The sequence below is a fragment of the Chelmon rostratus genome, chromosome 15, assembly GCF_017976325.1.
Source record: "Chelmon rostratus isolate fCheRos1 chromosome 15, fCheRos1.pri, whole genome shotgun sequence".
NCBI classification, from domain to species: Eukaryota; Metazoa; Chordata; class Actinopteri; order Chaetodontiformes; family Chaetodontidae; genus Chelmon; species Chelmon rostratus.
The window spans coordinates 7,997,065-8,024,253 of NC_055672.1; the positions used below are offsets into that span (position 1 = coordinate 7,997,065).

The following is a 27,189-nucleotide window of genomic DNA, read 5'->3' on the forward strand; positions in this document are numbered from 1 at the left end:
TGCACTTCCTGCAAATCATAACGTCAACAATTACAATGTTTTGTAGAAATAACATTGACTTTATATTCTTTATTTTTCAACTTTATAAAGTGGAAAATTAGAATGTCAGAATCACTCAATATTGACTTTATTCTAGTTACTATTGTATTACTGTGAGCCTGCTGTTTTCTCTCTCACAGCAGCTTGGCTTTCTGACGCCATGAGGTGGCTGCTTTGTATTTAGTTAAATTAATGTTCGTGTCTCTAATGAATCATCATTAACAGCAACTCTGTCTGGGAGCCATTTTTCTTATTTCGGAGTCCCATCTGTCGCCTGATCTGATTGGACAGTCGACACAAAACAGTGAGCGATTGTGAATTGATTCATTTCTTCAAACTCCGGGCGCTGAGGCGGCTCACAAATCAATCGCTGTAAAAAAAAAAAAAAGAAAAGAAAACCTCCTAAAATTGCTTCCAATGTGATCGCACCCTTCATGAGCTGCTCAAGGACACTTCAGCAGCGAGGACGCTCGCCGAAACGGGGGCTTGAATTTGGGCGCTCTGGATGAAAGATTGTCTCTTTCGGTACGAGGCCAAACCGCCACCTCAGTGTGACTGAACATAACAAGGGATCAGATCTTGAATATTGGTAAATTTGTGATCACAGTGCATGTCTGTCTTGCTTTCTGTCTCTGGGTTGAGTGTCCAAGCTGGAACTCACTTTGGCAGCCATGTATTATTCAAACAGCAGCTGGCGCCTCTGCGCTAACACTCATGCTTTTTTGCCTTAAACAACTCGTAATCACAGCTGTTGCATCTGGCTCAAGCTTGGCCATCAAATTTGCAAGTGGCCGAGCGGACGGCTCTGTGTGATTGCGTGACTCACTCGCGTTCGGCTTATGTAATATTGATGTGTGACTTCGGCAGGTCGGCCGCCGCCTCGACGGGGATTTGACGTCTCCGTCTTGAAAGTTTTAGCTCTTTGTCAGTTGGTCAAGCATGCTTTGATTTGTTTGCCTCGCTGGGGCGAAAATGAAGCAGGCATGGAGAGAAAGACGGCGAGGGTGAGGGGACGAAGACGCGTGCAGGCCTTGTGGGTGTGGAATATTAAATCTGATGTAAGTTTGTCATCAGATTGGCAAGAAATCATTGACAAATGTGTTTACTGGCTTTCTTTCTGTGATTGCTGGGGAAAAGCAATAATCAGGACTATAATGAGCGAGGCACATAATCCCTGCACTTGGTGACAGAAACCAGGCCTGCTTAATTAAGGCACTGATTTCCCACGAGGCACTGGGGCCTTTTTTTCCCCTTGTCCTCAGCCCGTCTTTATTGGCTTGACTTTATTCGGGATTTTGAGTGGACTCGTTGCCATGATCTGACTGGGCTGAAATGGTGTGGGAGATTGAGTGGCGATTCTCATACTGTTTTGCGCCACATTTTCTTTTCCACAGCTCATTTTCCTGGCTCCTGCTCCGGCAGGTTTACTTCCAGCAAGATGCAGGTGATGTTTTCTACTAAAACTTTTGAGGAACAGACCTCCTCCTGATCCCTTCACCATCAGGGTCTCCTTACTGCGGCGAACTGAAAGTAATGTGTGCTGTTTAAAAACCACGCTTCGGTCCCTCCGCACATGCTTCAGCAGTGGTTAAATGCAGTCTTGCATGAGGGCGAAAAGCAACTGAAAAGCACTCAGTAGATTAAGGAAGGAGACGGCGGCAGAGGAAACTTTCAAGAGAATTTGAAAAGGATGTTCTTAGTTGAAACCAGAGAGCTCAGGGCCCGGGTCAGCGGCGGCAGGTGTTTTCTGCAGAGGACACAGCCAGAGAGAAAAGAAAGGTCGTATTTAATTGCAGCACTTTTAGCTGCTGCTCCTGCTCTAGCCTGGAGTACATAAGTCTTCTTAGTTTTTGTGCAAATCCTCACAAAGAGGAAAGACTTTGCAGAGTGAAAGCTGACTTCAGGGTCACCAACAGAGAAGACGAAATTTTGAAGTGGAGATCGGATAGAATGCATATCGCTTCCACTGATGTGTTACTCCGCCACGGTGGCTTCACACTGCTAGCGGTTACACAGTATTATTTAGTGTTTGTGGAAAGAAAGCCAGAGAGGAGGCCGACACAGTAAATCTGCTGTCGAAGAGGAGGCATCGGGAGGCGAGGAGCAAAAGCAAATTTCAGCCGCAGTGTGGTTTTTGGCCGCAGAACAGAGGGAGAAAGAGACGCTCTGCATCTGCCTCTCCATCCCTCTCACCCTGCACCACCTCCACTTTCATGTCTCACTCCCGTCACTGCTTTCGTCTCCTCTTCCTCCTCCTCCTGCTCTGGACTCGGGGAAGGCAGAGGCTGCTTCCCAGTGCAGCGGAGGTGTGAACCCTCTAATCGCCTGTCATTACCCGGTGGCTCTTCCCACACTTAATACTCAACTTAAGGGTGCTGTGTCTAGCATGTTAGCATCAATAAATCATTAGCACCTTCTCTTTGGCACATTAGCGTAATTCAGTTTAACAAATGAGAACGCCGGTGAGAAGATTGGCAGCCGCTGGGCGTCTCTGTGCTCGGTTTTTCGGATTTCGTGGGATTTTTCTGTAGTCGGCTGAATTTCTCCACAGCACAGAGGGTGATTGCTCCATGCCACCAAAGATTTTAGCTTCAACCTTGTGTTCGCTGATTTTTATATTGGAGTTTTAGCAGCTCATATTATATCTTACCCTTCAAAGCAGAGATTAAGAGAGAAGCGATGCAACAAGACTGAAGAATTAATGGGACTTCTGGCCTCGGTTTATGGATGCTACACTTAGCATCCATGGAGGAATAGTTGGACATTTTGGGAGATGCACGTATTGACATTTTTTCTGAGAGTAAGATGAGATGAGATTGGCTAGCATAGCTTAGCATAAAGACTGGAAGCAGGGGGAAACTGTTAGCCTGGCCCTGTCTAAAAAAGCATGTATATGTGTTAGTGTGAGGAATAAACAAGCTAGATGTTAATTAGTGAGCTTTAGACCCCTAACTCTCTCTCCCTGCTTCCAGTCTTTATGCTAAGCTAGGCTCCGGGTTCCACATATCCAATCAAGACAACCTTTTCACCTCATACTGTCATGATCTGTGTCCACCTGGCGGAGGAGGGAACGCCCTTAAGTGATACCAGTTAGCTAAAACAAGCAGCTCAGGCACAAGAATGCATCAAGACAAATAAAAATAAAAGTAGTGCAGTGTACCTGTGTATACACCTGTGCCAGCGTATATGAGCACGCCATCTGCCGCACGCTGTCACACCCTCTGTGTCTTTTCTGTCAACACGCCACAGTGAAACCATTCATAGTACGCAACCATCCACCGCACCGGCAGCGAGTCAGTCCCGGTAAACACTGCACTGTGATTTGTGTTTGTGTGAACAGCAGGTGTTTGATTGTATCCCTATCACTCCACACACACACACACACACACAGACACACACACACACTCCGGCTTCGATCAGAGTGGCTTTCTGCAGCTTCCACAGCGGCTGATGCCAGATGTTGGGATGGATGGATGAATTATTGATGTTCGTCACAGACAAATGCAAATGTTGCTTAATGTTCCCCCACGCGCCGCTCCACGTGTGTGGCGGCGTTTGCCGAGTGTGTGTGATTGCGGGCGGTTTGTGAGTGGTTATGTTTGTGTTGTGTTCATGTTGACTCAGAGAAAAGGGTCAGCTCTGTGAGGTATAGATGTACTTGACAAATACAGCACATAACCTGCGATTGAGTGTGTTTCTGTGTGTGTGTGTGTGTGTGTGTGTGTGTGTTTGTGTGTATGAAGAGGTACTTGTATTCTTCACTCCATCTCATAGGGAAATAATGTCTTTCAGCTCCACTACGTCTATCTGCCATCTTTATTCACTTGTTGCTTTTCAGATTAAGATTTTTGCACACAAAACATATGAAGAGTTGATAAACTTCCCAACAGTTAATATAAGTGCAGCACAAACAATTAGTCCATTAATGAAGAAGCTGACTATTTGATAATCTTGTCCTTATTTTAATCATTTTATGATTCGTTTGTAATCATTTTGAGGTTTGGACTGTTGGTTTGGACAAAACAAACATCGTGAACGTGTCACTGGGCTCTGGCTCTGGGCTCTGGGTCATCCTGACGGCGTTTCTTGCTATTCTGAGAATTTTCTCAAATCAAACAATCGATCCATTCTTGGAGAAAATAATCAGCAGATTAATCCAGAGTGAAAATAATAGTTAGCTGCAGTCCATCACAAAATATCTCAAAATGAGCTCAACCTCATCCAGCTACAGCTGTAAAATCCTGCTTTTACATTTAATGAATGAGTCATAATAATCAAATAATAAAATATATAATAGTTTTAACAGTCAGTTCCTGATTATATTTGCATACTTTTACTGAGGTAACATTCTCTATGCAGGACTTTTACTTGTATCAGAGTATTTTTACAGTGTGGCATCAGTACTTTTACAATACTTCCTCCACTGCTGTTGACGACAAAAACAATGAAAATCATGATGAAGACTGATTTCTATTCTCTCGATTACAGTCTCTTCCTTTTCTTTATGAATGAGATGCTAGTTAAGGCTGCGTTCCAGTCATGTGGGAATATTCACTACAGTGGCTCAAAGCAACAGCTTGGACGTGTTTATGCATCAGGTAAAGCCTTTTCTAGACTTTCGCTAACACACGTGCACTCAAATGGGCAGCAAATCAAACGCTGGGGTGTCAAACAGAAACAAAATAAGCACTTGTGTCATGTTGTTGCATTTTTTTATTTATTTATTTTTCCCATCACTGTAATCTGTCACAGTCAGTTAAAATTACAGACACACTTTCCCGCAGCAGCTCTATTAGCTTTCTGTACAACACGGAGACAAGTTACAGGTTGCTCAGTCTTGTTGAAGTGGAACACCAGAGTGTAAAATGTAGCTGACAAGTTAATTTATGTTGTCAGGCTCCAGAGAAATATCACACAAAGGTGCAGTAAACTGTGCAGCTGCTCTAATGTATCCATGACGCTAACATGCCTGTTGATTATTAGACAATTGTTTTTTATTGGCTTCAGTAGGTCCCCTGTTAAATTAGAGCAACAGAACCAAACTGTTGCACAGAATCAGATCTAATTGGTCTTTAATGGTGTTTCAAAAGTGTTGAAGATATTCAACAAAAGCCTGTGTGTCAACTGGTTTGTGCTAATTTAATGCAAAAGTTTATGTGCATCACTGCAACACAAATATCAGTTGACATGATAATTGCTGTACGGTAGCTTCTGCTTTATTAGTCAATCCTGAGGCCTCCCCCAGCTGCTCTAATCAATATTTTATATTGACAGTGGATAAAATGACGATGTATTGTGTGAAAGGGATCATTCATAGTGACAAACCCATAGAGAATTATCAATAGGCTGCATTTCACAATGCTACATAGCTTTCTAGCATCTTTCAGCTCATTGTTTCGGTTTTATGGCCCACAGCTTTGCTGTTTCAGTGCACTCATCAGGAGGAGGCTGCTACTTTCATTGAAAAGCTCTGATAAAAGCCCAAGTAGCAACTAGCTGGTGAATATAGTGGAGCGTTCAGCAGCTAAAGTGCAAAATATCCATATAACAGAGCCTGAAAACAGAGCTAAAAAGAGAGCGAATTGCACTTAGATTTGCCAGGTGGATACAAACACGACTCTAAATGAATGCTAATGTTATTCTGTATCTGTTGGATGTGTAAAGAGAGAACGTCTTTACCAGTGAGGTGAGTGATAAGATAAGATGAGTGTGTCACAAAATGTAGTTTAGTAGTTTTGTGTTTGCAAATTACTGTGTTTAATCAAGCACAGCTAAGGCATCATTTTAGCACAGAAAAACTATACACATAGAAATGAAAGAGGGAAGGAACAGTTAATAAAGCTGATATTTTTTTTCCCGCCAGGGCGCCTCCAGCAGGTTAATCAGCCATGTCGTTAAGTGTATGCCTGCTTTTTGCATGCGTGCGTGGCGGTACAGTGATCATGTGAGGCTCGATTTGCAGTTTCTCCGTGCCCACATGCATGTCAGGCAAGAGCCCCGTTCCTCACTGCAGCCAGGCGCTGAGTGTTCGCCAGGTCCCACTTGTCCATTAGCCTCCAGTGCTTCCTCCTCTCAGCCCTGATGGCGGCGGCGGCAGCACTGCAGACATCTCGCCCAGCAATCTGAGGAAAGCCCCGCCAGTGGGATTTGAAGGGAGAGAAAGAGAGATGGATTGTTCTGCTGCGTGCAATGTGCTAACGGGATCTCGGATAGTCGACCTCCCCCTCAGCGAGCAGGATTCATATCCACAACTGCATGTACACCGGCCAGAGAAAGGGATTTAACTATGCATTACAGCAGTAATAGAAGTACATTTTAATTTCTCTAGAGATGCTTGGATTAATAGTATTATTTGCATGGTGTGTGCGGTGCGAGCGTGTGCGCGTATAAATATCTGTGTTTGAGTTTGTGTGGGTGTGTGAGAGATTGTGCTTCTTGCATGTGTATGCAAGTCAGTCAAAGCACTGACACACGCCACGCTATATGTCACGCTGCTGCAAGTGCATCAGCGGGATGTCAGGGAGCGAGCTGCTTCCTGACTCGATACATGATACATGAACAGCTATCCATAATGAATACTGCCGTGCCACTTATCTTATTAGCAGAATTCCTGCTTTCCAAATACTCTCCCTAAATAACATGCGGAAAAAAATGGCATTTTTGCTCGGTTGAAGAGGAAGAGCATCTTCCCATGAGATGTCACACGCATAATAAAGTATGTCATCCCCATTTCAGGGCTAGCTGCGCCTCTGTCGACTATTGTTGCCTCGTCTGCTGCTTGCAGGGAATGCTTTCTGAGGCCTGAGACAGTGGACGCGGCGAGCGGCGTGACTCGAGCTTTGCCGGCTTGTTTCCGTTTGCATGAGCCCAATTGAATTCAGCAAAGCTGTTCCTCGAGGAGTTCCCACTGTGATATGGCGAGGCGCGGAGACATCTGGGTACCTACTGACCACTTAACTGCCCGCACTCGTCAATAACTCTTTAAAAAGATCAATTAGGGCGATCAGTGGCGAGAGCGCCGCCGGGGCCGAGGTGCCATATTGAGCTGTTGCTGTGAGATGATGTCACATGCAGCTCCTTTCCAGAGAAAGAGCCTCACCCCTCCAGACATTTGACTTCATTAAAGGGGTGTTCTCCTCAAACCGGAGCAATAAACTCAGCAATAAGCCGCCTCTCTCTTATCTGCTTGTCTGTGCCTCGAGAGGAGGAGGCGGGAGGAGGTGGGGGGGAGTCCTCGCAGTGTCCAGCCAGCCGTCTCATTGAAAGTGTTCCGACTGAAACATCGAGCCATAAAAATCGATTTAGATAGCGACACTTTCTTTCATTTATCGTTCACTCACCTTTTTGCCCTTGTGAAATGTCCGTTTACACATTTTACAACCTGATTGATTACATGCTGCTGTTTTCAGCTCATTGTGTTCTTTTATCCTCCCCGCTATGGAGTGCTTTTCACCCTCCGTTCCGCTTGTATCAGACGCTGTGATGAATGTGGTTGTCATGACACCCGTGGCAGCCAATGAGCTCGCTGGAACCCGCGAGCGCGTCCGGTCCGGCCGGTGACAGACAGGCCGGCCCGCAGCGAGATGACCTTTCACCTCCTAACCTTTCTTCCATGCTGATTATTAATCCTACTTACGGTGCACTTCCTGTGTCCCTCCATCACAAATTAACCTTTCTCTTCTTCTCTCTCTCCCTCTTCCCCCTTTTCCTTTCACGCCCCTTCCTCTCCTTTGCCTCCCCTCTTGTTCTCCCTCTTGCAGCAAAGTTATTCACGTGAAAATTATTGACGATGAGGAGTATGAGAAAAACAAGAACTTCTTCCTGGAGCTGGCCGAGCCTCGCATGGTAGACATGAGTCTGCAGAAAGGTGCAGTACTGAACCTATTTCTTTCTCTCTTATGTCTTTGTCTGTCGCCCTCACACGTTGTCACTGTCTTTTCTCTCACTGTTAGTAGCCTCCGACTCTCCCGCAGGGCTCTTCTTTGCCCAGTTCCTTTACCCGAACCTTCACTCTGCTGTATGTCGTCCATGGCGCCTGTTCACCCCCTGCCTCCCTCCACTTTTACACACCGCTGTGCATCCATGGATTCTATAACTCACGTTTTCATATTACACCTAAAACTCTTGCACAGTCAAGCCACAAACGCTCCATCCCCAACGTAATTCCCAGATGATGCTGTCATCTGCGTAGAAAAAGAGCAGGGACTTGAGGAACTGCTGTGATTTGCCGTCTCCACGAAGCAAGTAGCCATCATTATATAAAGACATGTTTTACCTAAATGCAGAGTCTAGTAGCTATTTTCGAGTACATGCAAACTCCTGGTGAAATGAAATTATTGGTTTATTTTTTGCTCGTCGACCGTTTAACTCACAGAGCTGTTTGAATTTAACGGTTTATGTGAAAAACTTCATGAACTTAAACAAGCTCTTTCTCTGACGGTATCTTGTATGGAGCTCATATTGAGGTCATGTATTCTTACTCACTGCAAGATTATATTCCTCTGCTCAACAAGCTTGTCTGTAGGCTTTCTTTTTTTTCTGCAAGGTGAATATATTGTAATAAAAGTAGGACGTAGAAGAATTCAAATCGGGGCGAGTTTTAATCATAAGTTTTGTTTGTTTTCTTGTTTACAGCTTGTTGTTGGTAATGTCTGCTGAAAGAGCCCAACAGGCATTTTCCTAAGATTCGTGCACGGTTATCTAATGCAGTGTTATCTAACCATGCTCGAGGCCAGGGGATGGGAGAGGCTCACAAGCTGGTGCGGAGGGTGCAGAATCTAACACTTGGCTTTTGCCTCCAAACATTACAGCTCATTATGTTTACGTTATTGGGTCTGGCAGCACTGTCTGACTAGTGCCGGCTCCCCGCGTTCTCAGAGTCACGATGAAGAGCAGCTACTATGCAGGCCTTTATGAGTGACGGCTGCGTCACTCCAAACACTCCTCCGACGCTCTGTGGTGCGCCTTGTGTTTTTTATTCTCGTTCTGTGCCGGTGCAGGTTTTACCCACACGCATGCTGATAAACAAACACACAAACTGTCTGTCACACTCCTCTGTTTGGCTCTTTGTAACATCAGTAAACTCCGAATTTGTGCAAGAGTAGAAAACTTAGTTGCATTTCTTGTTGTTACTTTCTCTGATCTGAATCTAAGTTTAGCATCTGGAGGTATAATCCCATAGAAATGCATTCACATGCATGATTATGCTGGTTAGCATCCTCACCGACCTCCGTACATCCAACAGCTACCTGCAACCTGAAAGCAAAGGCGAGCTGCTTCCCTTGTTTCCAGTCTTTGTGCTAACCTAAGCTATAACAAATGTTTTCCTTCAACGCTAACCTTGGCCTAAACTTTAAGTCTGATCCTAACCTTAATGCCAGCTCTTTAATCTAAATGAACCGTAACACTCCCCGTAACTTAAAGCGGCAGTATGTGTTCTCTTCCTCCTGAAAATGAAAAGTTGAATTTATCATAAGGAAACAAAGCATGCCATTGCTCAATGCAGCACACTTGCAGTAAAGGTTACCTTACTTACTTGGTCTTACTTGGTCAGGTATGATCAGTAGCTTATGGTGGCTAATGTTAGCTAATGCTTGCAAACTTCAGATAGATATTTGCCGTGTACCTGACATTACTGAGTCTTATGGGCTAATTTTCACAGTGGCCCCTGAGCAAACGTTACATAAAAGCTACAGGGTCTTGCTTCAGAGTGAGACTTTTAAAAACACAATCTCTCCTCTACAAATGAAATGTTGAATTAATAATTAATGAAACACATCCTAATTAATTATACCAAGGAATGTTGATGCTACAGCCTTTAATGGTGTTGGTATGACGAGTAGCTTGCCAAAGCAAACTACTGCTGCGTGAGTTATTCTTCTGTCTTTTCGACTCTCTCTGCTTTTGCTTATGTTAAACTGTGTCTAAGTTTGTCACAGATGAAGATTTCAGTGGTTTTATCACAAAAGTAAAACAAGAAGTAAACACCTCATCTCAACTTGTGTCATATAATTGGCATTTGTGGCCACAGGGGCTGTTGTACAGCAAAATGTACATAGATTCACTTCTGCACTCTGAGAAGAGGAGGTTTCATAACCCTCGTGAGAGCATCGATACTGCAGTTACTGATTGATTAGGTCTGCAATCTCTCTCCGGTAACCCTGAAGTGCTCCAGAAATACATTTTTAGTCCAATCAAAAAGCAAAACAATCACATCGAGCCAACAAAAAAAGAGCCATGCAGCGCAAACGCACCCGTCATTTCTTCATGAGCGCCCTTCATTTCCGGCAGCCGTGGAGGCTTCTGCAGCGGGTTTGTTGAGTTCAGTGCACCGAACACGAGTCAGGGTTGCTACAGACAGCATAGGTGTGGAGGAAGCGGAGGAAGAGAGAGATATCTGCTCAGACGGAGGGAGAGATGAAGATAGGTAACGACAGCTGGAGCTGAGGAAGACACATGCCAATGGCCAGGTTTAGTCTGAACGGATCAGAACAGCTGCTTTGTTTGGGTCGCACGCTGACAGCAGAAAGAAAGCGAAACCTTGTGTGTGGTTTTTTTTAGCTCGGACGACGCTGTGATTCCTGTGAAACACTGGATTTCCAACTACATCCAGTCATGGTGGCTTTTCTTTTCCCGTCCTCTGTCATCATGGAGCGCAACATGCTGATACACCTTTGCACCCATATTTGTGTATATTTACTGTACAAACTGATTAAAATGTTGCTCATGCTGATACTGAAAGAAGAACACAACAGTGCCTCTAATGAAGGTGCAGCCACTGTTGACAATGACTAATACGAGATACGTCCACTTACTTTTTTTTAATACAAGAGGTAATGAATGTTTGATCAGGGGTAATAAATGTTTGATCTATATATGATGGGGAGGTAATGAAAAAGCTATTCTGTGTTATTTCCCGTGCAGGATCATCTTTTATGAATGCGCTGATGAAATCGCTTTAATTCAAAATAAGAGGAGGAACACGAGCCGGTGTTTAGCACGAAGGTTACGTATATTGTCTCGTTGCCACAGAAGGTGCTGCTGGATCGCAGTGACGTGAATGATATGATAATTTCTCACTTTTCATATATAATGTGGCGATTATATTGTTGTTCATAACCGCTGATGTGGGGCTGATTGGGTTTGTTTTTCTCCTTATTAAAGCCGGAGTGGAGGAGCAGAATTGATGAATATTCCATGAGAGTCTTTGTTTTGTTTGTTTTTTTTTCATATGCAACAGCCTTGCTCCATTTTCCTATGCAGCCTTTCCACCAATAATGCTTTGCAGCCAAAAAAAAACTGTTTCTCTACCTATTATTTCTCTATTATAGGAACACAAAAATAACTGTCAGGGCTCATTTTAGCTCTCTGGTCTTTTTATTCATTACCAGCAGTTGCATCATTCATTGCAGCTTTTCTAGATTTGCTCATGCACTGGGATGCTAATAGCAGAAACCTGGCAGATATGAGCGAGTCTGAAGCTGGCAGGTCTGACTTTGGACAGTGTGTGAGTAATGAAAGCAATCAAGCCAACAGTCACCCTGACATGTCAGTCTGGAGTTGTTTACTGCCGGCCCCATCTATGCCCTTCTCTAACTTATACTGAAGTGGTCAATACCATTAGCACCTCTGGTGAGGAGGCCAGGCAAGCTTCTTCACTGCCGCCACCACTGCTGCTGCTGCTGCTGCAGAGAGTCACTGCCAAGTCCGGACATGACACTACAGGACTTTATTGTGGTGACTCTAGGACATGTGGTATCATGCCAGATATGTTTTGGGTGTTTTATTGAAGCTGCGAGACATTCATTTTATTCCTTTGGTTAATTTGGGCAGGTGACAACATTTCCATTTGGCATCCGCTAAACTAAGACTGCCTGAAAATGAGTTCTGAGCAAACTGCGGTGCAGTGTATTATGGAGGGACAATATAATCTGAGCCAACTGCATAAAATAAATCCAAAGCACATTTTGTTCACACAAAAGAGTGATGTTGACATCTGGTAGCCAGCGGTAACTCATGCCTAGAAAGCGTAGCATTACAGTTGAACTGAGCACAAATTACAGCCTGCAGTGCTTCTTCTATTTAGCAAAGTTGGAATACTAAAGAAGTAATTTCAAACAAAGAGAGCGGATAGGTCAAGTTACAGGTAAATCTTTACTTTGACACACTTGTGACCAAACTTCCAATCTATGAGTCCTTGTCGCACTTATAACAAGCTGTGGTTTTCTTGTTGGGAGCCAGTTTTAGCTCGATTTGACCAACGTGCAACAGACTATCCTCTGGCATTATAGTGTGGACCAAGGAAAACAAAGTGTGGCTTTGATTTTGCTTTCATCCAAACGGAGCCTGACACAGTAAGTGCAAGGACAACAGGACACGACCTCCTACACGGACGGTATGGGGTTTGTTTTTTACATGTATTTAACACAGGGTTGCACCGTTGAGGATTATCTTTGAACCAGACAAACAGGGTTCATGCTCATGTGTCAGCAACTATCCATCTTGCTGAAGTGCCCTCAAGCAAGGCACTGTACCCTGCAGGGATGCTGCTCTGTGTCTGACCTCTGACCTCCATCAGACAAAAACACCCTGCAGAGAAATCAATAAATATTCAATAGCTGCATGAGCAATGTGGTCTATAATGTGGTAGTGTCAGTATAGCATTAATTGTTAAATTGCTAAAATGTAGAATAGTGAGAAATTACCATCACATGCTCCCCCATGGTTAACTCAGAATACAATAAAAGCAGGAAAAACAGCAAATCTTCACATTGTAAAGCTGAACCAAGTGACTGTTTGGCATTTCTGCTTGACAAAGGATCAGCCAATCAATTGATCGACCAATCTTATTAGCAGCCGAGATCAAAATGTCCTGAACGACCAGTCATTTGTTGTTCCAGTTTGTTTCGAGCAGGCGATGTTAAGTAGAATACGATGCAGTAAATAAATGATGATAGTCTTCCTCCTGCGGACGAAAATTGTCACAGTTGTGCTGAAAACGTGATGAGAATGGACAGATTGAGAAAAAGAGGAGAAAGGACAGCGGAGAGAGCTGCTCTAACGTGTCGAAACAGATCAGTAGATGAGAGGCCGGGATGGGTGGGGGGGTGGAGAGTGTTGGGTCGGCTTGGAGATGCAGGACCTTCATATGACACTGCAAAAAGTGTGCAACAAAGCAGTCGTTGGCAGCGCCATCATTCACGCGCGATGGCGTGTCAACACTGCGTTGTGTGTTTCCTCCACGTGTGCGTGAAACCAAATGAGGGGCAACGCCAAAGTGAGTCTTCCGTGCGCCGGTGTGAGAGGCCGTTTGGAGGTATTGTATTATCATGCGCGTGTGTCTGCATGTGTCAGTGTGTTTGTGCATGCGTGCGTGGCTTTAGGATTAATGCCCCTCTCCCCCTGCAGTAATCCATCTCCCACCCTGCCACTTCCCATTCAAGTCATGCCTAGCGTGGGGGAAATGTGCCACCCGTCAGCCCCCTCGCTCAGAGTGAGCTCTCGTGGCAACTAAGGGCACTTCTCATGCTGTTGTTTGAGCTTAGCCGGGTCCACGCACGCTCACACACACACACACACATTCATTACCTCTAAATGAGTCATATTGTGGGAGATTGGAGCAACTCTGAACTCCAGGACCGATGAAGTTTGATTTAGACGTCCTGAAAACACACCGTAAGAAAGTGAAATGATTTAGATGATGCCTTCATTACAGAACATCCTCATGTGGAGTAAAAATAGGTGTTCAATAGGTAGTTGAATAGGTTTGGGGTCATTGTAGTGGGTGTAGACCAGAATGACTTTGCAGGAAATTAGATTGGCCTTCAATCACCCAGAGCCGCGGCTGCAATTCGGCACTCACCTAAAATTTTTAAATTACAGCGCTCCTCATTGTCATCATCATCCACACCAGCAGCCATAGTTCATTAATTGGTCCAGATATGCCTGCTTCAATCTATTCCCAGTAAACTGTCTCCAGACTAATCAGCAGCAGTCAGTGGTGGAAGAAATATCCTGATATTTTACTGAACAAAAAGTAGTGATACTTTCAGTGTGAAAACAGTGTCGGAAGTAAAAGGCAACAAAATATACTTAAAGTACAGAAAGTACTCACTGCCAGAATATATATATATATATATATATATATATATATATATATACCTGGATTATAATTGATGTGTTAATCTGTACGTCACTGTAATGTTGCAGCTGAAATTGGAGCTAATTTCAACTACTTTTGGGTAATCATAATAATCAGAATTTATTATCGGATTTGTATTTTGTATTAATAATTTAAAAACCTGCAAAGTAACCAGTAACTAAAGCAGAGGAATAAAAAAGTACAATATTTACCTCTAAATTGGCGGTAGAAGTACATAGCGTAAAATGGAAGTACTCAGCTAAAATGCAGGTGCCCCAGTACTTGTGTAAATGTACTTAGTTACATTCACCACTGACACCTTGTCCTAAGTGGTAGAAGTAGCTGCTGTTGTTGGTATGGAGCAGTACTAGTTGTTGTGTTGTAGTAGTTGTAGTTCTAGGAGCAGAAATAATAGTGGTAGTGGCACAAATGTCAAATCACTCATGGTAATAGCAATACTATTGCCAGCAGAGGTAGAGGTAGTAGTACAGCAGTAGTAGCAGTAGATGGGGCAGTATTAGTTGTATTTCAGCAATGGAAGGCCTCACACGTGAGCAGATAATTGATTTCAGTAAATGTCAATTAAATCAATTTATAACCAGAAAATCCTGTAAAGTGAAACCGATTCAGCAGATTCCCCCTGGGGAGCTGGAGACGGGGCCTGAATACGGCCGCTGCCTGGACCCACTGCGTGCGTGAGTAAGTGTGTGTACGTGTAGACGGGGAAGGCTTAACACCACAATATTTCAGTATTAAATATTGATCAGATTTTTAAAGGAGCATACCTCTGGGGTTTGCTTTTCTATCACACCGTCAGCTAACCGCTTGAGTTTTCACACGAGCAGCCACACGGTCTCCTGCAGCCCGTCAGTTTATGAGCGATGTCTGCCCTCTCCAACGTGATAGGACCAGGAGGAGACCAAGCCTGGACTTGGAGCTCATCACGTTCCCTTTCGCCGGGGTCACGGGCCCAGTGAGTTTCATGAACCTGCCCTTTGTGTTGCTTTAAAAGTCAAGTTTATCATCCCTTTGTTAGCAGTCGACCCGAATTTCACCTCGAATGAATCTCCTCCTTTCAGCGTCGTGTCCGTGTCGAGGAGAAGTGCTGTTTGCTTCCTCAGAACGGCGAAACGGAAAGTTAGAAGCGGTGTGGAGTGAAAAGCCACATCCTACTGTAAATAGTGCCTCTCCTGTGGTTGCAAATAAAGCTTCACTGCTTCAATAATTAAAGACGAATAAGATTTCCTAACAATTTCCAAGCAACTGATATGTTGCTCTAAATTCTTCGGAAGGTTCCTGGACAAGATTTAAAATTTGGTGATCTTTACTTTGGTGCTAATTACAGGCAGAGATGGAGACAGTGTTCAGTCGGCACACTTCCAGTTAATTATTTGAAATTAAATGATATTGCATAACCAAGAGAGTCTTTTAGTGAGTGCACAGCAGGTCAGCTGAACATGCAAAGATGACAGATGTGTCTGCAGGGAAGCATGCAGTTACTGTGCATAAAAAAGCAATAATATTAAATGAATGTTTCACTGGGTTTAAGTTCCACTTCCACTGCTCATAATTATAGAAGTTTTAGTACAAGTAAATTTCTCAGAACGTGTTTATGTTCTGTATCAGTAGTACAAAATTACACTTTTCTTTTTTACTAATGGAGGAAAAATTACAAAACACATAAAGTACAGTGGACCCACAAACGGAGTGTCACTTTTTAAGCTTAATTATCAGGAAATTAAGGAAACATCCTCACAGAAACTGAATATCTTTGGGTTTTGGACCTTATTGTGGACTCTGAGAAGTTGTGATGGACATTTTCCATTTTTAGATGCTTTGTAGATTTAATCAATCAGTTGATTCAGAAAATAAGTATTTGTAAATACCATAGTATCAGCCACCCCTGTGATCCCTGATGTAATTTATTAAGTCATTAAGATTCTTTCCATCCAGATTATAATCTTCAGCCTTCGTGGGGTCGTACACCCTCCCTCCCTGGCTGCTGCCCTCCGGGGAACTCATGTCTGTTCAAAGGGCTGAAGTGCTCAATCCTGGGCCTGGAGGAACTCTAAATGACTGGTATTGAATCAATTAGCTGCCTAATTGGGCTGAGATAAAGACTCCATTTCCTTATCACCAGCCCCACCAGCCATTACAGATGGCACTGGGGATCTCCCAGTGGATGTGCCAGTGGGTCATAGTGAAGCTGCTGATGGTTTTGGCAGCCCCACTGTAATCCAAGAGGTAGGGAGTATGCACTGTAAAACACCAAAGAGGAATTCAGTGGAATCCACTAAACTTTTGTCATTAACTTATATATATGTTTTACTAATTTCAAGGATATTCAGTATTAGACTTGTCAGCATGTACTGTTTGAGAGTTAAAACCCTCGAACTGTCTTCAGATAAGTCATGGTTGTTTCATAATAATGAAAACTAACCATGAAGAAGGTCAGTGTTTGCCAAGTTTCCAACTGTGAACTAATTCTTCAACTGTAATTCTCAGTTTTAAGGTAGCGAGGACATTTTCAATCAGCTTAAAACACTTTCCAGTGTTGAACTGTTGAGGCAGTGAAGTAGCACAGGACAACAGACGCTGGATTAATTCACGTGGACCTCATTCAGTTTGTCTGGAGGACAGGTGGTCTGGAGGACGATGTCTGCTGTAGATTTTCCACAAAGTACTTCTATGCTCCCTTCTTTTTGTGTTTTTATAAACTCATTCTGATTAAAAAGTGAGACCTCGGCTGCAGCATCCTTTGTGCTGGATAAGTGCGTGCGCGTGGGTTGGATTATGCTACCATTTACTTGATGGTACAGTGGAACCTCCCACAGCAACACCAGCGTGTAAGGGCACATCTGTTCCCCTGCGTCCCGTGGGAAAGGTATGTGGATTGAGTATTTCTGCCATGTGTACAGGCATGGAGAGAACAATCCTCATAAGGACAGACAGGAAGTGATAATCTGAAGATCTATGGATTAAATGTCATTTGCCTATCAAATGACACATTTTGCGTGGGTCTCGCTTTATTCAGTATCGGGCCTTTTAACGAGGGCTTATGCCATCATATGCATCATTACACAATAGAACCTCCCACAAAGCAATCCATTATTACCTGAGATAATGACACCAGAGCCACTAATCTGCTCAAACCTGCCGTTTTAGCAGTCCCCCGGTGCTTTTACCATCAGTTTCCAGAGGCTCACCGAGTTCTGCCCTTGTTTCGGCAACTGACGGCGGAAGCAGTGACACCGTGGCGAGTGAGCGATGGGGAACAGCTGTCGCTCCCTGCAGGAGCGGCGACCTCGCCACCTGTCGGCAGCCGGTTAAGGGACGTGACCCTAAGACCTCGGCCTGTTTTGCAGCCACTGCTCAGCACAGGAAGAGCAGAAAATGGGACAGAAATGACAGTAGGTCTTAAAGTTTGGCATTTCGGGGTAATGCACTGATTGATACCACTCTCATATCAAGATCACAGCCAACAGCCGGTTAGTTTAGTTAGCGTCCTGAACTCAAACTTCTCAAAAGCTCACAAACAGGAAGTTACCAGTTTATGGAAATAGATGGATTTGGGGTACTTTCAGCAACGTCTTTTCCTTGTTTCTGAAAGTTAGATAAGAGGACCAGTTAGCAACATCCAGTTAGGCTTTCAGAACAAAGCCTACAATTGCACTGTGGTTAGGTTAGGCACCTGAACTACTACCTAAACTACAACTAGGTTTCGGAAAAGATCATTGTTTGGTATGTAGGCTATGCAGATTACTTACCTACATCACATTACTTCAACAGAAAACAAACTTCACTTTTGGTGTCAAAAAGGGACCCAAACCCTGGCCTCCTGGATGAAAGTCCTGTACAGGATCCATCCTACCACCTCTACTTTCTTCAAATGCAGGCTTTACTCGCTCTTTACATTTATACTGCGTCATTTGCTGCGTTGGGAGAACGTGCAGTCTATACATGCCTGTCAGACTACCCTGCAAATTGAAAGCTCATGCTGAAGGAGCACCCAGTGCCTTAAAAAGTGACACCAAGGGGTCCTGATCATGTGTCTGGATGTGACGATCTGAAGTGAGGCAGAGAGGATCGGAATGACACACTTGATCAGTATACTGGGCAGACACCTCAATACATGCCATGAAATAAAGTTTGAAACAAATTAGGAGCAGCTGCCGGTGGAAAACCGAATGTCTCGTAGTTGCTGCTGCGTGCATGTCGGTCTTCTCATCATTATCTTGGTTCAAATTGGTGTCAAATTTGACTTCAGATACGAATTAACACGAGCAGACCTCCAATTAAATGGGTATGAGCTGCAATTTGGAGTAACATGTAGAGGTCTGTGGTGTGACTGAAGCCTTCAGTTGCTGTTCACTCTGGAGTTGGGTGCATAATATTTAAAAGCCAGTTTCCCAATCTTATTATTAATATTTTGATTTTTAAGGCAACAGCTCAGTGCGAATTTGATCTATCGTTAAAAAGACATGTAAGATACTCAGGTAGTTTGCCAAGAAGTGCTTCATACAATGCAGAGCTGTTCTCTTCTCACTGCCATCTAACTTTCTCATAAACAACAATGTGTTCGAAAGCCATCCCCAGGTACGAACCTCAGAGCAGAGTGACAGACTGTATCGAGAGGTTTGAGGCTGGAGGAAGGAGGACGCATATAAATTATGTCACCATCGTCCATAATGAGTAAAAACATTTACTGGACAGTTTGCTCTCTGCAGATCTGAGTGACACATGAATTATTTCTGTTAAAAAAAGGAGCCGTGCAGAGATTGCTCTTACAATTGAGTCAATTAGCTATGATGGAAAAACAATTCAGTGTTTACAATATTGTCTTTCTCGAAATCTCTGCCTTGACATTTGAGCTTAGAGAACATCTCTGACGAACTATTTTCTCTTGTCGTAATTGCCAGGGATCCGTGTTGCACACCTGCCTCATGAGCTTGCGTCAGTCCTGGTGGGGGGTTAGCGGTTTGCTCCCAGTCTAAAATCTGTTAAATCTCTTCTCTGTTGTCAGCAAAGTCTCCGGGTTCGTTCTCGGCTTATTTTCAAAGTGCACGGGGCTCTCTTTGAATACAGATGACACAATTAATACTGAAATCTGAGAGGGATTACCTTAATATGTCAAGAGACTTCCAAAATTAGAATGGTGTGACAGTGAAACTAGTCCCCATGCAAGAAATGGATTTAAGAAAAGATTATTATGCATTCGTAAAAATATGCACCCCGAGGACTGTGTGTCACAGGTGACCTGCAGGACTCAGTCAGTGACTCAGAGATATGGATTCAGGTTTGTTTGTGCATCCGTCTGTGTTTGCTCAAGTGTTTGATTGCAAAGTCTAAGGTGTGTGTTCCTCTTTTTACTCTTCCTAATGCAGAAATGTGTAAATATCTGCAGAAAGCCACAAACACATCTTCCTTACACTGTCTGGATTTCTTTCACCTCTTATCTTCCTCAGTCCGGTCAAAGCCCGCGTATTGCACTGGATTTGGAATTGGTGGTCAGGGATATAGGCAGATGGGTGTTCACCTCCCTGCCTGCTCCACCAGCCATGGCGCAAATGTCACGACTCAGAGGACCTTCGGTTGCCTCGGTACCACAGAGAAATCACACTGGCACGGATGAATAGATTTAATTCAAATGGGGGCCCAGCGCTATTCATGCATTCGCAGACCCCGACTTCATTAAAGCTCCACTTCTTTGTGGGGTCACGAGGAGGAATGTCAGAGGCAGGGTGCAACATGATAATGAAGGTTATGAAGAGTTAATGCACTTTCTACATTACTGGACTTCCTATGATTGAAAATGACTAATTTAGAAGCAGTGTTGTGCAAGTTGCCGAAAATGAGTAATTAGTTATTTCTCTCAAAGTAGTTACTTAAGAATGAATTTAGCAATTACTGCACATAAAAGTCATTAGTTTTGAGGGAAAGTAACTTTTGTGTTACTTGTCCTCAATTCTCTTATTAATGCACATATAGCTGTTTTATTTTACTGCTGCGGTGGCACAGAGTGAGACAACTGTCAACTTTTATATATCATTGTACCTGTTATCACTGCAGTGAGAGGAGTTATTGATACTCCAGACCCCGGCCTGAATTTATTTCAGTTATTGTAATTATAACTGTTCATTTGAAAAAGTGACATTTTACTTACCACCAAAGCAGTGGAGTAACTGTAAGCGGTACTTTACATGTTACATCTGTGCAGCCAAACAAACACTATGCATCTTAATGATTAATTCAGTAATCAGTAATCCATCCTTCATCCATTAACAACTGCGGTCTGATGGCTACCTTGCTGAGGAGTTGGAGGTTGCGGTTAGTGCTAACTGCAGTCACAGACACGCTACATTTTCTGTGGCCTCCTCACAAAAAGACTGTGAAGCTGCGAAAGCATTAGCAATAACTTAATGCAGCTCTGATATGGTGTAAAGCCAGTGAGCGCTAAAGTCAGTAAATTAAGTTGTACTGGATTACATGCATGCCTCATTTCCTGTGAATCCTTCATGCAAGGCTTTTTGAATTGAGGACAGGAATAGCGAACTCCTCCACTAACAATAAGCCCTACTATATAAAGACACTCATTAAATGGCTATGAAAAAAATAGCCTTAAAATAGCATCAAAAACAGGGCTTGGTTTCATGAAAATATGAAGGATTTTAACTTTTTTTGTCAGATATCTTATAACTTCAACAGTATTCCATTATGCATGCTGCTTTAATGGCAGCAATCATTTTGCAAGAATAATTGTCACTTTTTAAAAGGCAGATGTCTTGTTTTGCAGTGTGACTCTATTACAGAGAAGAAATTGCGGGTGCTTTTTCCTCCCTTTGCTCGCGCAGAGCTAACTGTCAAAGCAGCATTGATTGTATCAACATGCAATTAAATGGTAATTCGGTGATGCAGTGTTATTGTGGGAAGCACTGCATGAATAGTCCCCTTAATTATCCCTGATTGTGATTATAACCTTGCATATTGGCGTTGCGCATCTTCATATTTATGTACATTGTTTGCCCAACTTTCCACGAATCAAGACAATGGTGGAACTGCAGTGTACACTTACAGCAACGCCTCCCGAGTGTAGAGGTCAGAGCTGACTTTCTCTGCTGTGATTACTGTGGAGTTGTACAGTAGTTAGTGTAGGATGTGAGACGACATGCTGGTGATTTAATGTGTCTTTACTCTTTCTTCAAGGACAGCCATGAAGTAGGGCTACTTCGGCCTCTGCCGCTGCTGCTGCTGCATTCTTATCCACATTTCCTCAGCATCACGCTCGTGTTTTCAGCAGATAGGAGGGTTACAGGGGCAGCCGTGCACAGGGAATGGCAATCGAAGGCTGGCGTATTGTTATCAAATTAGATTCATCCCTGTGCTCCGAATCGCCATGACGCTGCTTTTAAACAAATACGTTTCATTCCGTCAGCCAAATGTGATTTATGCTGCGATCCCTTCCCCTCCCAGATTGAGGTCGCAGTTGAAGGACGGGACCCGTCACTTAGCGAATGACACAAGCGTTTACGTCAAAACACCCCGCATGCCTTCAGTGCGTCTCCCTGCCGCCGGTGGCCTCGCCGTGGAGTCGCAGCGAGATTGTTGTCTAGTAACGGTTGCCATGGATGCCACACTCTGTCAGGGACTTAGGTGTAATGGATTTAAATTGAACTGTTGAATTCCGAGCTGGTAGAGCGGCAGAGAGGGAAAGCGGGGAAGGAGGAGGACGGCTGTAGACACAGAGGGAGGAGGGCGCGACAGAAATAGTCTGAGCATAAAAAAAGACAGAGAGGTGGAGAGAGACAGACACAGTCAACCAAAGAGACAATGAGCCGCAGATAGAGGAGAGGGGGGAGAGGGGGGAGAGGAGGGAGCCGAGGGGCGGGGGAGTCGCTCTGAAAGCCCTCACCATCTGCGATGAGGAGCTGGAAGAGCAGTAATTGTTCCTGAGAGGTGTGTGGGGGCTGTTCTCAGCACGGAGATACGGATGAGCCGCGCCGCTACCTGCCACGCCGGTGGCACACCACAGTGTCAGGCCTGTCTTAACGCACAGGTGAGGGCCAGCAGGGACACTAACCCTCTATGTGGGCTCTCATTAATGTCGATGTCAGTGATGACCTTCTCTACCCCCACCCGATAACAACTTCGCTCCACACTGACACACCCAGCGCTCAGAGGAGGAGTCACCTGCTTTGCATCCTTCTCACAGAGGTGAAGGTCCGTCTCCTTCATGCTGAACACCTCCCAGTGATGATTTGGTTTAGTTTATTCCTGGGTGGCTCAGCAGTCGCCTCAGAGGTGTGAATGGGAGTGTGTGTGTGTGTGTTTGTTTGTCGCTGTGAACAGCTCTGGATAGATTATTGAATGGGTCTACCGGGCACAGGCCAGAGCCTCCGTTTGAAATGACTGTTAACATTTCTTGTTGGTAAGTCACAGAGCTCGAATCCCTCATGCATGAAGGATCAGTTGAATCCAGCGTTGGAGTGGCTGACTCCGCCACAAACAAACCTACTATATAGAGAGGGAATTATTGAATGTAAATACATTTAAACTAACTCAAACCTTTACAGGTAAAAAGCAAATCGTATCAAGAAATGGGGTTTGAGTTCATGAAAATTGGTTCTCCGAAGAATTTTACACGGGTGATGCAACACACCCTGGTTTCACACTATTCCACTGATCCACAGGTGCAATGCAGGATTAAAGATAGTTGTGAAATTTCCTTTGTAAATCTTCTATCGGGAAGGGAATCCATTCAGCACATTCAGCACTAATAGCTTATAACCTCATTGATTTTCCATTATGTGTTGCTTTGATGCAAGCAGTCATTTTTAAGAGTAGTTGTCTCTTGACATTCCCATCAGCCTTTGCTGTACTCTGTTTTTAGCACCAATCAGCAAATATGAGAAATAAGAAAACAGAATCTCCATCTCAGGCTTTTTTAAATGGTTTTCAGGTAATATCTTGTGTGCTGTTGTATGTAGTAAAATATCTGAGTAGCGCCAGTGTGAATCTGATCTTGCAGGGAGTCATCTTGCCTGTCTTTCAGTGTCTTGCTCCTATGTGGGAGCGGTGGGGGGCTTTAACGGGGCCCCATTGTCTCATAATCTGTCGATGTGGCGGGGGTAAGTAGGTAAATGGATGAATGAACGAGTTTATTTCCCTTTGTCATTTTTGGAGAATAGTCACATTGTTCAGTACGTCGAGAATAAACAGTCGAGTGTGTCTTGAAAGTGGTTATTATTGTGTCAACAAAAGACTTACATTGCTAATCATTTGTTTTAATTGAGTGGTAACAGCCATTCTGGAGGATGTCCCATTTAGTAACTAAATTCTTTAAATACACACGATGAAATATTCATATGCAGGCTGTCTCGTACCCAGAGGGTGAGACATGAAAATATTAACAAAAAAACTTACATCCACTGCAGTCCTCTGCGGAGAGTGGATAATAACGTTGAAGTTATTAATGTTGCGTATGATAAGTGGATATTGAGGGCTTCAGAAGGATCCTTGGGGCCTTGCCTCTGTGAAAAGCCGATGAGACGACTCAGCAGCGGCCGTGGCTCTCGGTCTGTGCGCCCTCGGCCGAGCACGGCTGTTAATCAGTGCTCAGGGTTACATCAATGATGTCAGCGCGGTGGCCGCGATACATCACGGCGAGCAGCCGGGAGACGCCTCCCTCCCTGGTGAAGTCCAGCACAGCGTCTCCAGGGCGAGAACCCACCCGTTTACCTGCCTGTCAGTGTGTGTCACATAAGAAGATATATAAGATAACAAATATACCAAAACTTCAAAGCTAAAAGTGAAGTGAAGATTTAAATTAGATGTATTCATTTTTGATAAGCCTGGACGACCGTAAGTCCTCACAAGTATAGTGATGCTAATAACCAGTGGAAGACATCGCATTCAGATCCTTTGCTCAAGCAAAAAGAGCCAACACAGAAAGTCCTCCATGGTAAATTGGTAAGTGAATTATTTCACAATATTTGTGTACTTTTACCAAAGTATTAAAATGTTCTCATGATGCAGAATGGCACTTTTAATAATGCTATATTGCTGCAATATTATTAAACAATAGTGGAAATATAGTGTTAATGCAATCATATTCGCAATATTGATGGAATGGTGCAGCCATGTTTTTTTCGCTGTATCATCCCCAAGCTTCATCCTGATGTCGGCACATTGTTTGGACAAATACAAACACACACACATATACAAATGCTTAACCTTTTGTATTACAAGCAGACGACCATGTGAATCTTTGCTTTCAGCTCACTGCTCCGTTAATGGAGTGTTAGCTTTTTAAGCTGCGCAGCATCCATGGGTGTTTTACGGGCAAAAACACTACAGAGGGAAGAAGGCTCTGGAGTAGAAATTCATGAAACATGTGTAAGTGGGCAGATATGACCACATGCTTCTCTGTAACACAGCTTGACGATAATCCAAGATCTGTCACACACACGTCAGAGTGCGTTAACCAGCTGTGTGTGACAGCACCAGGCAGAAACCTGATATCATCGTCTGAACTGCATCTTCTAATCAGAATAATGGTGGCAGCAATGCCAGCAACAATTGTTGTATTTTTGATAATTGCAATAATCTGATAATATATATTTATCTATTTGGCCTAGAGGGCAAAGAGGCAGTGCACACTCCTGGATATATGTTCTGTTTCACTCAGTTTGAAATCATTAACATTAAAATAATGTGGAAATAACGTAATGAAAGTCAGTGTGTAGCACGTTTGGGTGAAGTCAAACATTCCAGATCTCAATCTTAATAATATTGCTTCATATATTATAAGCTGATCACGTGTTTCCAATTTAAAATCTTATGCAAAGTAACTCCAGCAGAACTTAAGTGCAGCTCTTGGTGTATGTCCACCACAGCTCATAGTGTAGGCCTGTATACAGTATGGGAGTAAGTGTGAATATGTACATGACTGTGTAAGCTGTGAACCTGTGAACTGTGTAAACGCGTGTCTTGATTTGTTTGAGTGTATATGTGCGTGTTCACCGTGAGTGTGTTTGTGTGTCAGGCCCGGTCTGATGACATTATCTGGGCTGGTAATCTGCTCTGTAATTGCCTGCCGCTGGCACGGCAGCGAGGCTGACACGGCTGCAGAATAAACAGAACGCTAACAAGTAGAGGGAGCTCGTCTCCACTTGATCCGCACAGCACAGCGCGACATCTGGACCGGACCAATCGGAGAGAGGAGGAGAGGGGAAGACAGGCAGACGCTGGGAAGCAGGGACGGAGGGATGCATGAACACCAGCAGAGATGTATGGAGAGAGAAAGCTTGTGAAAAAAGGAGAGAAGAGGTGGTGGTGAGGTGTGGTTAACTTTTTTATAGAAATACTATAATCATCATCTAAACTTTTCCTAAAAATATAGAGTTGAATTACTCTGCTTTTTACAAATTTGGTTTCTCAACAACCAATAACAGACAGACAGAAATACAGCAAAACTGTGGATTGAGAGAGAGAGAGTCAGCTAAAGATGGACGCCTTATTAAAAAATGTTCACCCAATCTTTTATATTTTGCTTATTTACAGTCATTTCAGCTGAACTAGGTAATAGCTAGAGTTTAAACGATAAGCCAATTAATTGCTAAGTCGATTTGTATTATGTATTTACTTTTCATTATTATTCGATCATTAATTATTTTGATCATTTTTCAAGTAAAAATGTGCAAATTGGGCTTGTTCCCATTCCACTGTGATGATTCCATCTTTTTTCTCCATTTCATATCATTGTAAACTGAATATCGGTGTTAATTGAACTGATTCATCTAGAAAATAATCTGCATATTAATTGATAATGAAAGTAATTGTTAGTTGCAGCCTTAGTATCACTGGCTAAATGGGCCACAGCCAGAACATTCTTCTAAAGAGTCTCAGAAGTAATTATTTTTGATATGACTGGTCTCTTCTTTTAGGGACTAAATAAGCATTTGACCAAAATAATTCTCAGTATCATTGCTGAAAATCACTACATTTTCACCCAGTGGGTGGTCAGTGCTTGTGCTAAGCTAAGCTAACCAACTGTTGGCCATAGCTTCATATTTAATAGGCAGATGTGAGAGCAACAAGTGTATTTCCAAAAATATTAAACTCCTAAGAGAGAGGCCAAAGCATCAAACTGCTTCACTGTACTGAAAGTGAAAGTGTGAAACCGTATTCACATAAACCGGACGAACTCTGTGTGAATCAGCTGAACCGGACATGAACCGGACTTTACCCTAGCAGCTTTGATTGGTTGCATGTGTGAATAAAGCAGGTCATTGTCCAGAAAACTGATGTTGCACAGAGTAGCTGCTTTGTGCTCTTTTCTGCATGCTTGTATATTGCTGTGTAGTATTGATATCAACGCTAAAACAGTCATTATGACAGTCCTCCTCCTCCTGCACACTCCACCCAGGCGCCACAACTCACCTAAACCCAATGGAGTATTTCCAGTAGGTCAAGATGCATCTGACACGGACACTCCTGGGCAACTCCGGACGTTGTCCAGAGTTCATGTGAGAAAAGCGATCAAGCTTTAGCTCCCTTTGTTCTGGAACAAACGGTGACCTTTTCCTGCTTTGTCCTGTAAAACAAACCACCAGATTCCAACTCAGCTCTCTGGCACACAGTATAAAAATACAGTGTTGTGCCTGGTAGAGGCAGCCAATTTTCCTGGCAATGATTGTATTTGTTTACAGTAATCACCTTAATATCTCCAAATGAATGTGTTAAGGATTTATTGATGTCAAAATGCTACACTTAGCAGCTTTAATTAGCTCAGCGAGATTAAAAACATGACTTTTCAGCTGTGAAAGACCTCCGACGGGACGCTCGAGTGAAATCATCCAGCATTCAGTTAAATTATCAGTTCATTCAGTCTAGCAGCGCCGCCTCAGAAGATGAAGTATGGCGTGTACTCAGCATTTTGACTCCTTCCGATTCCATGCCGTCAGAAACATGGATACAGCATAACAAGATGATGGACGCGTTACACAGCCTGC

At 43.6% G+C, this 27,189-nt stretch overlaps 1 protein-coding gene across 10 annotated transcripts in view; it reads left to right on the top strand.

Annotated features, from left to right (window-relative positions):
• The window catches only part of slc8a3 (solute carrier family 8 member 3), a 98,516-nt gene that overhangs the window by 56,449 nt on the left and 14,878 nt on the right, over nucleotides 1-27,189 (top strand). For 3 of the 10 annotated variants that reach the window (XM_041953533.1, XM_041953537.1, XM_041953532.1), the window contains exon 2: nucleotides 7,800-7,906. In XM_041953533.1, coding sequence (XP_041809467.1) covers nucleotides 7,800-7,906 — 107 coding nt within the window. Of the gene's footprint in view, nucleotides 1-7,799; nucleotides 7,912-17,593; nucleotides 17,617-19,127; nucleotides 19,143-21,747; nucleotides 21,795-22,044; nucleotides 22,061-27,189 lie in introns of all 10 variants that reach the window. The other 7 variants (XM_041953540.1, XM_041953538.1, XM_041953542.1 and 4 more) reach the window with 6 other exon arrangements.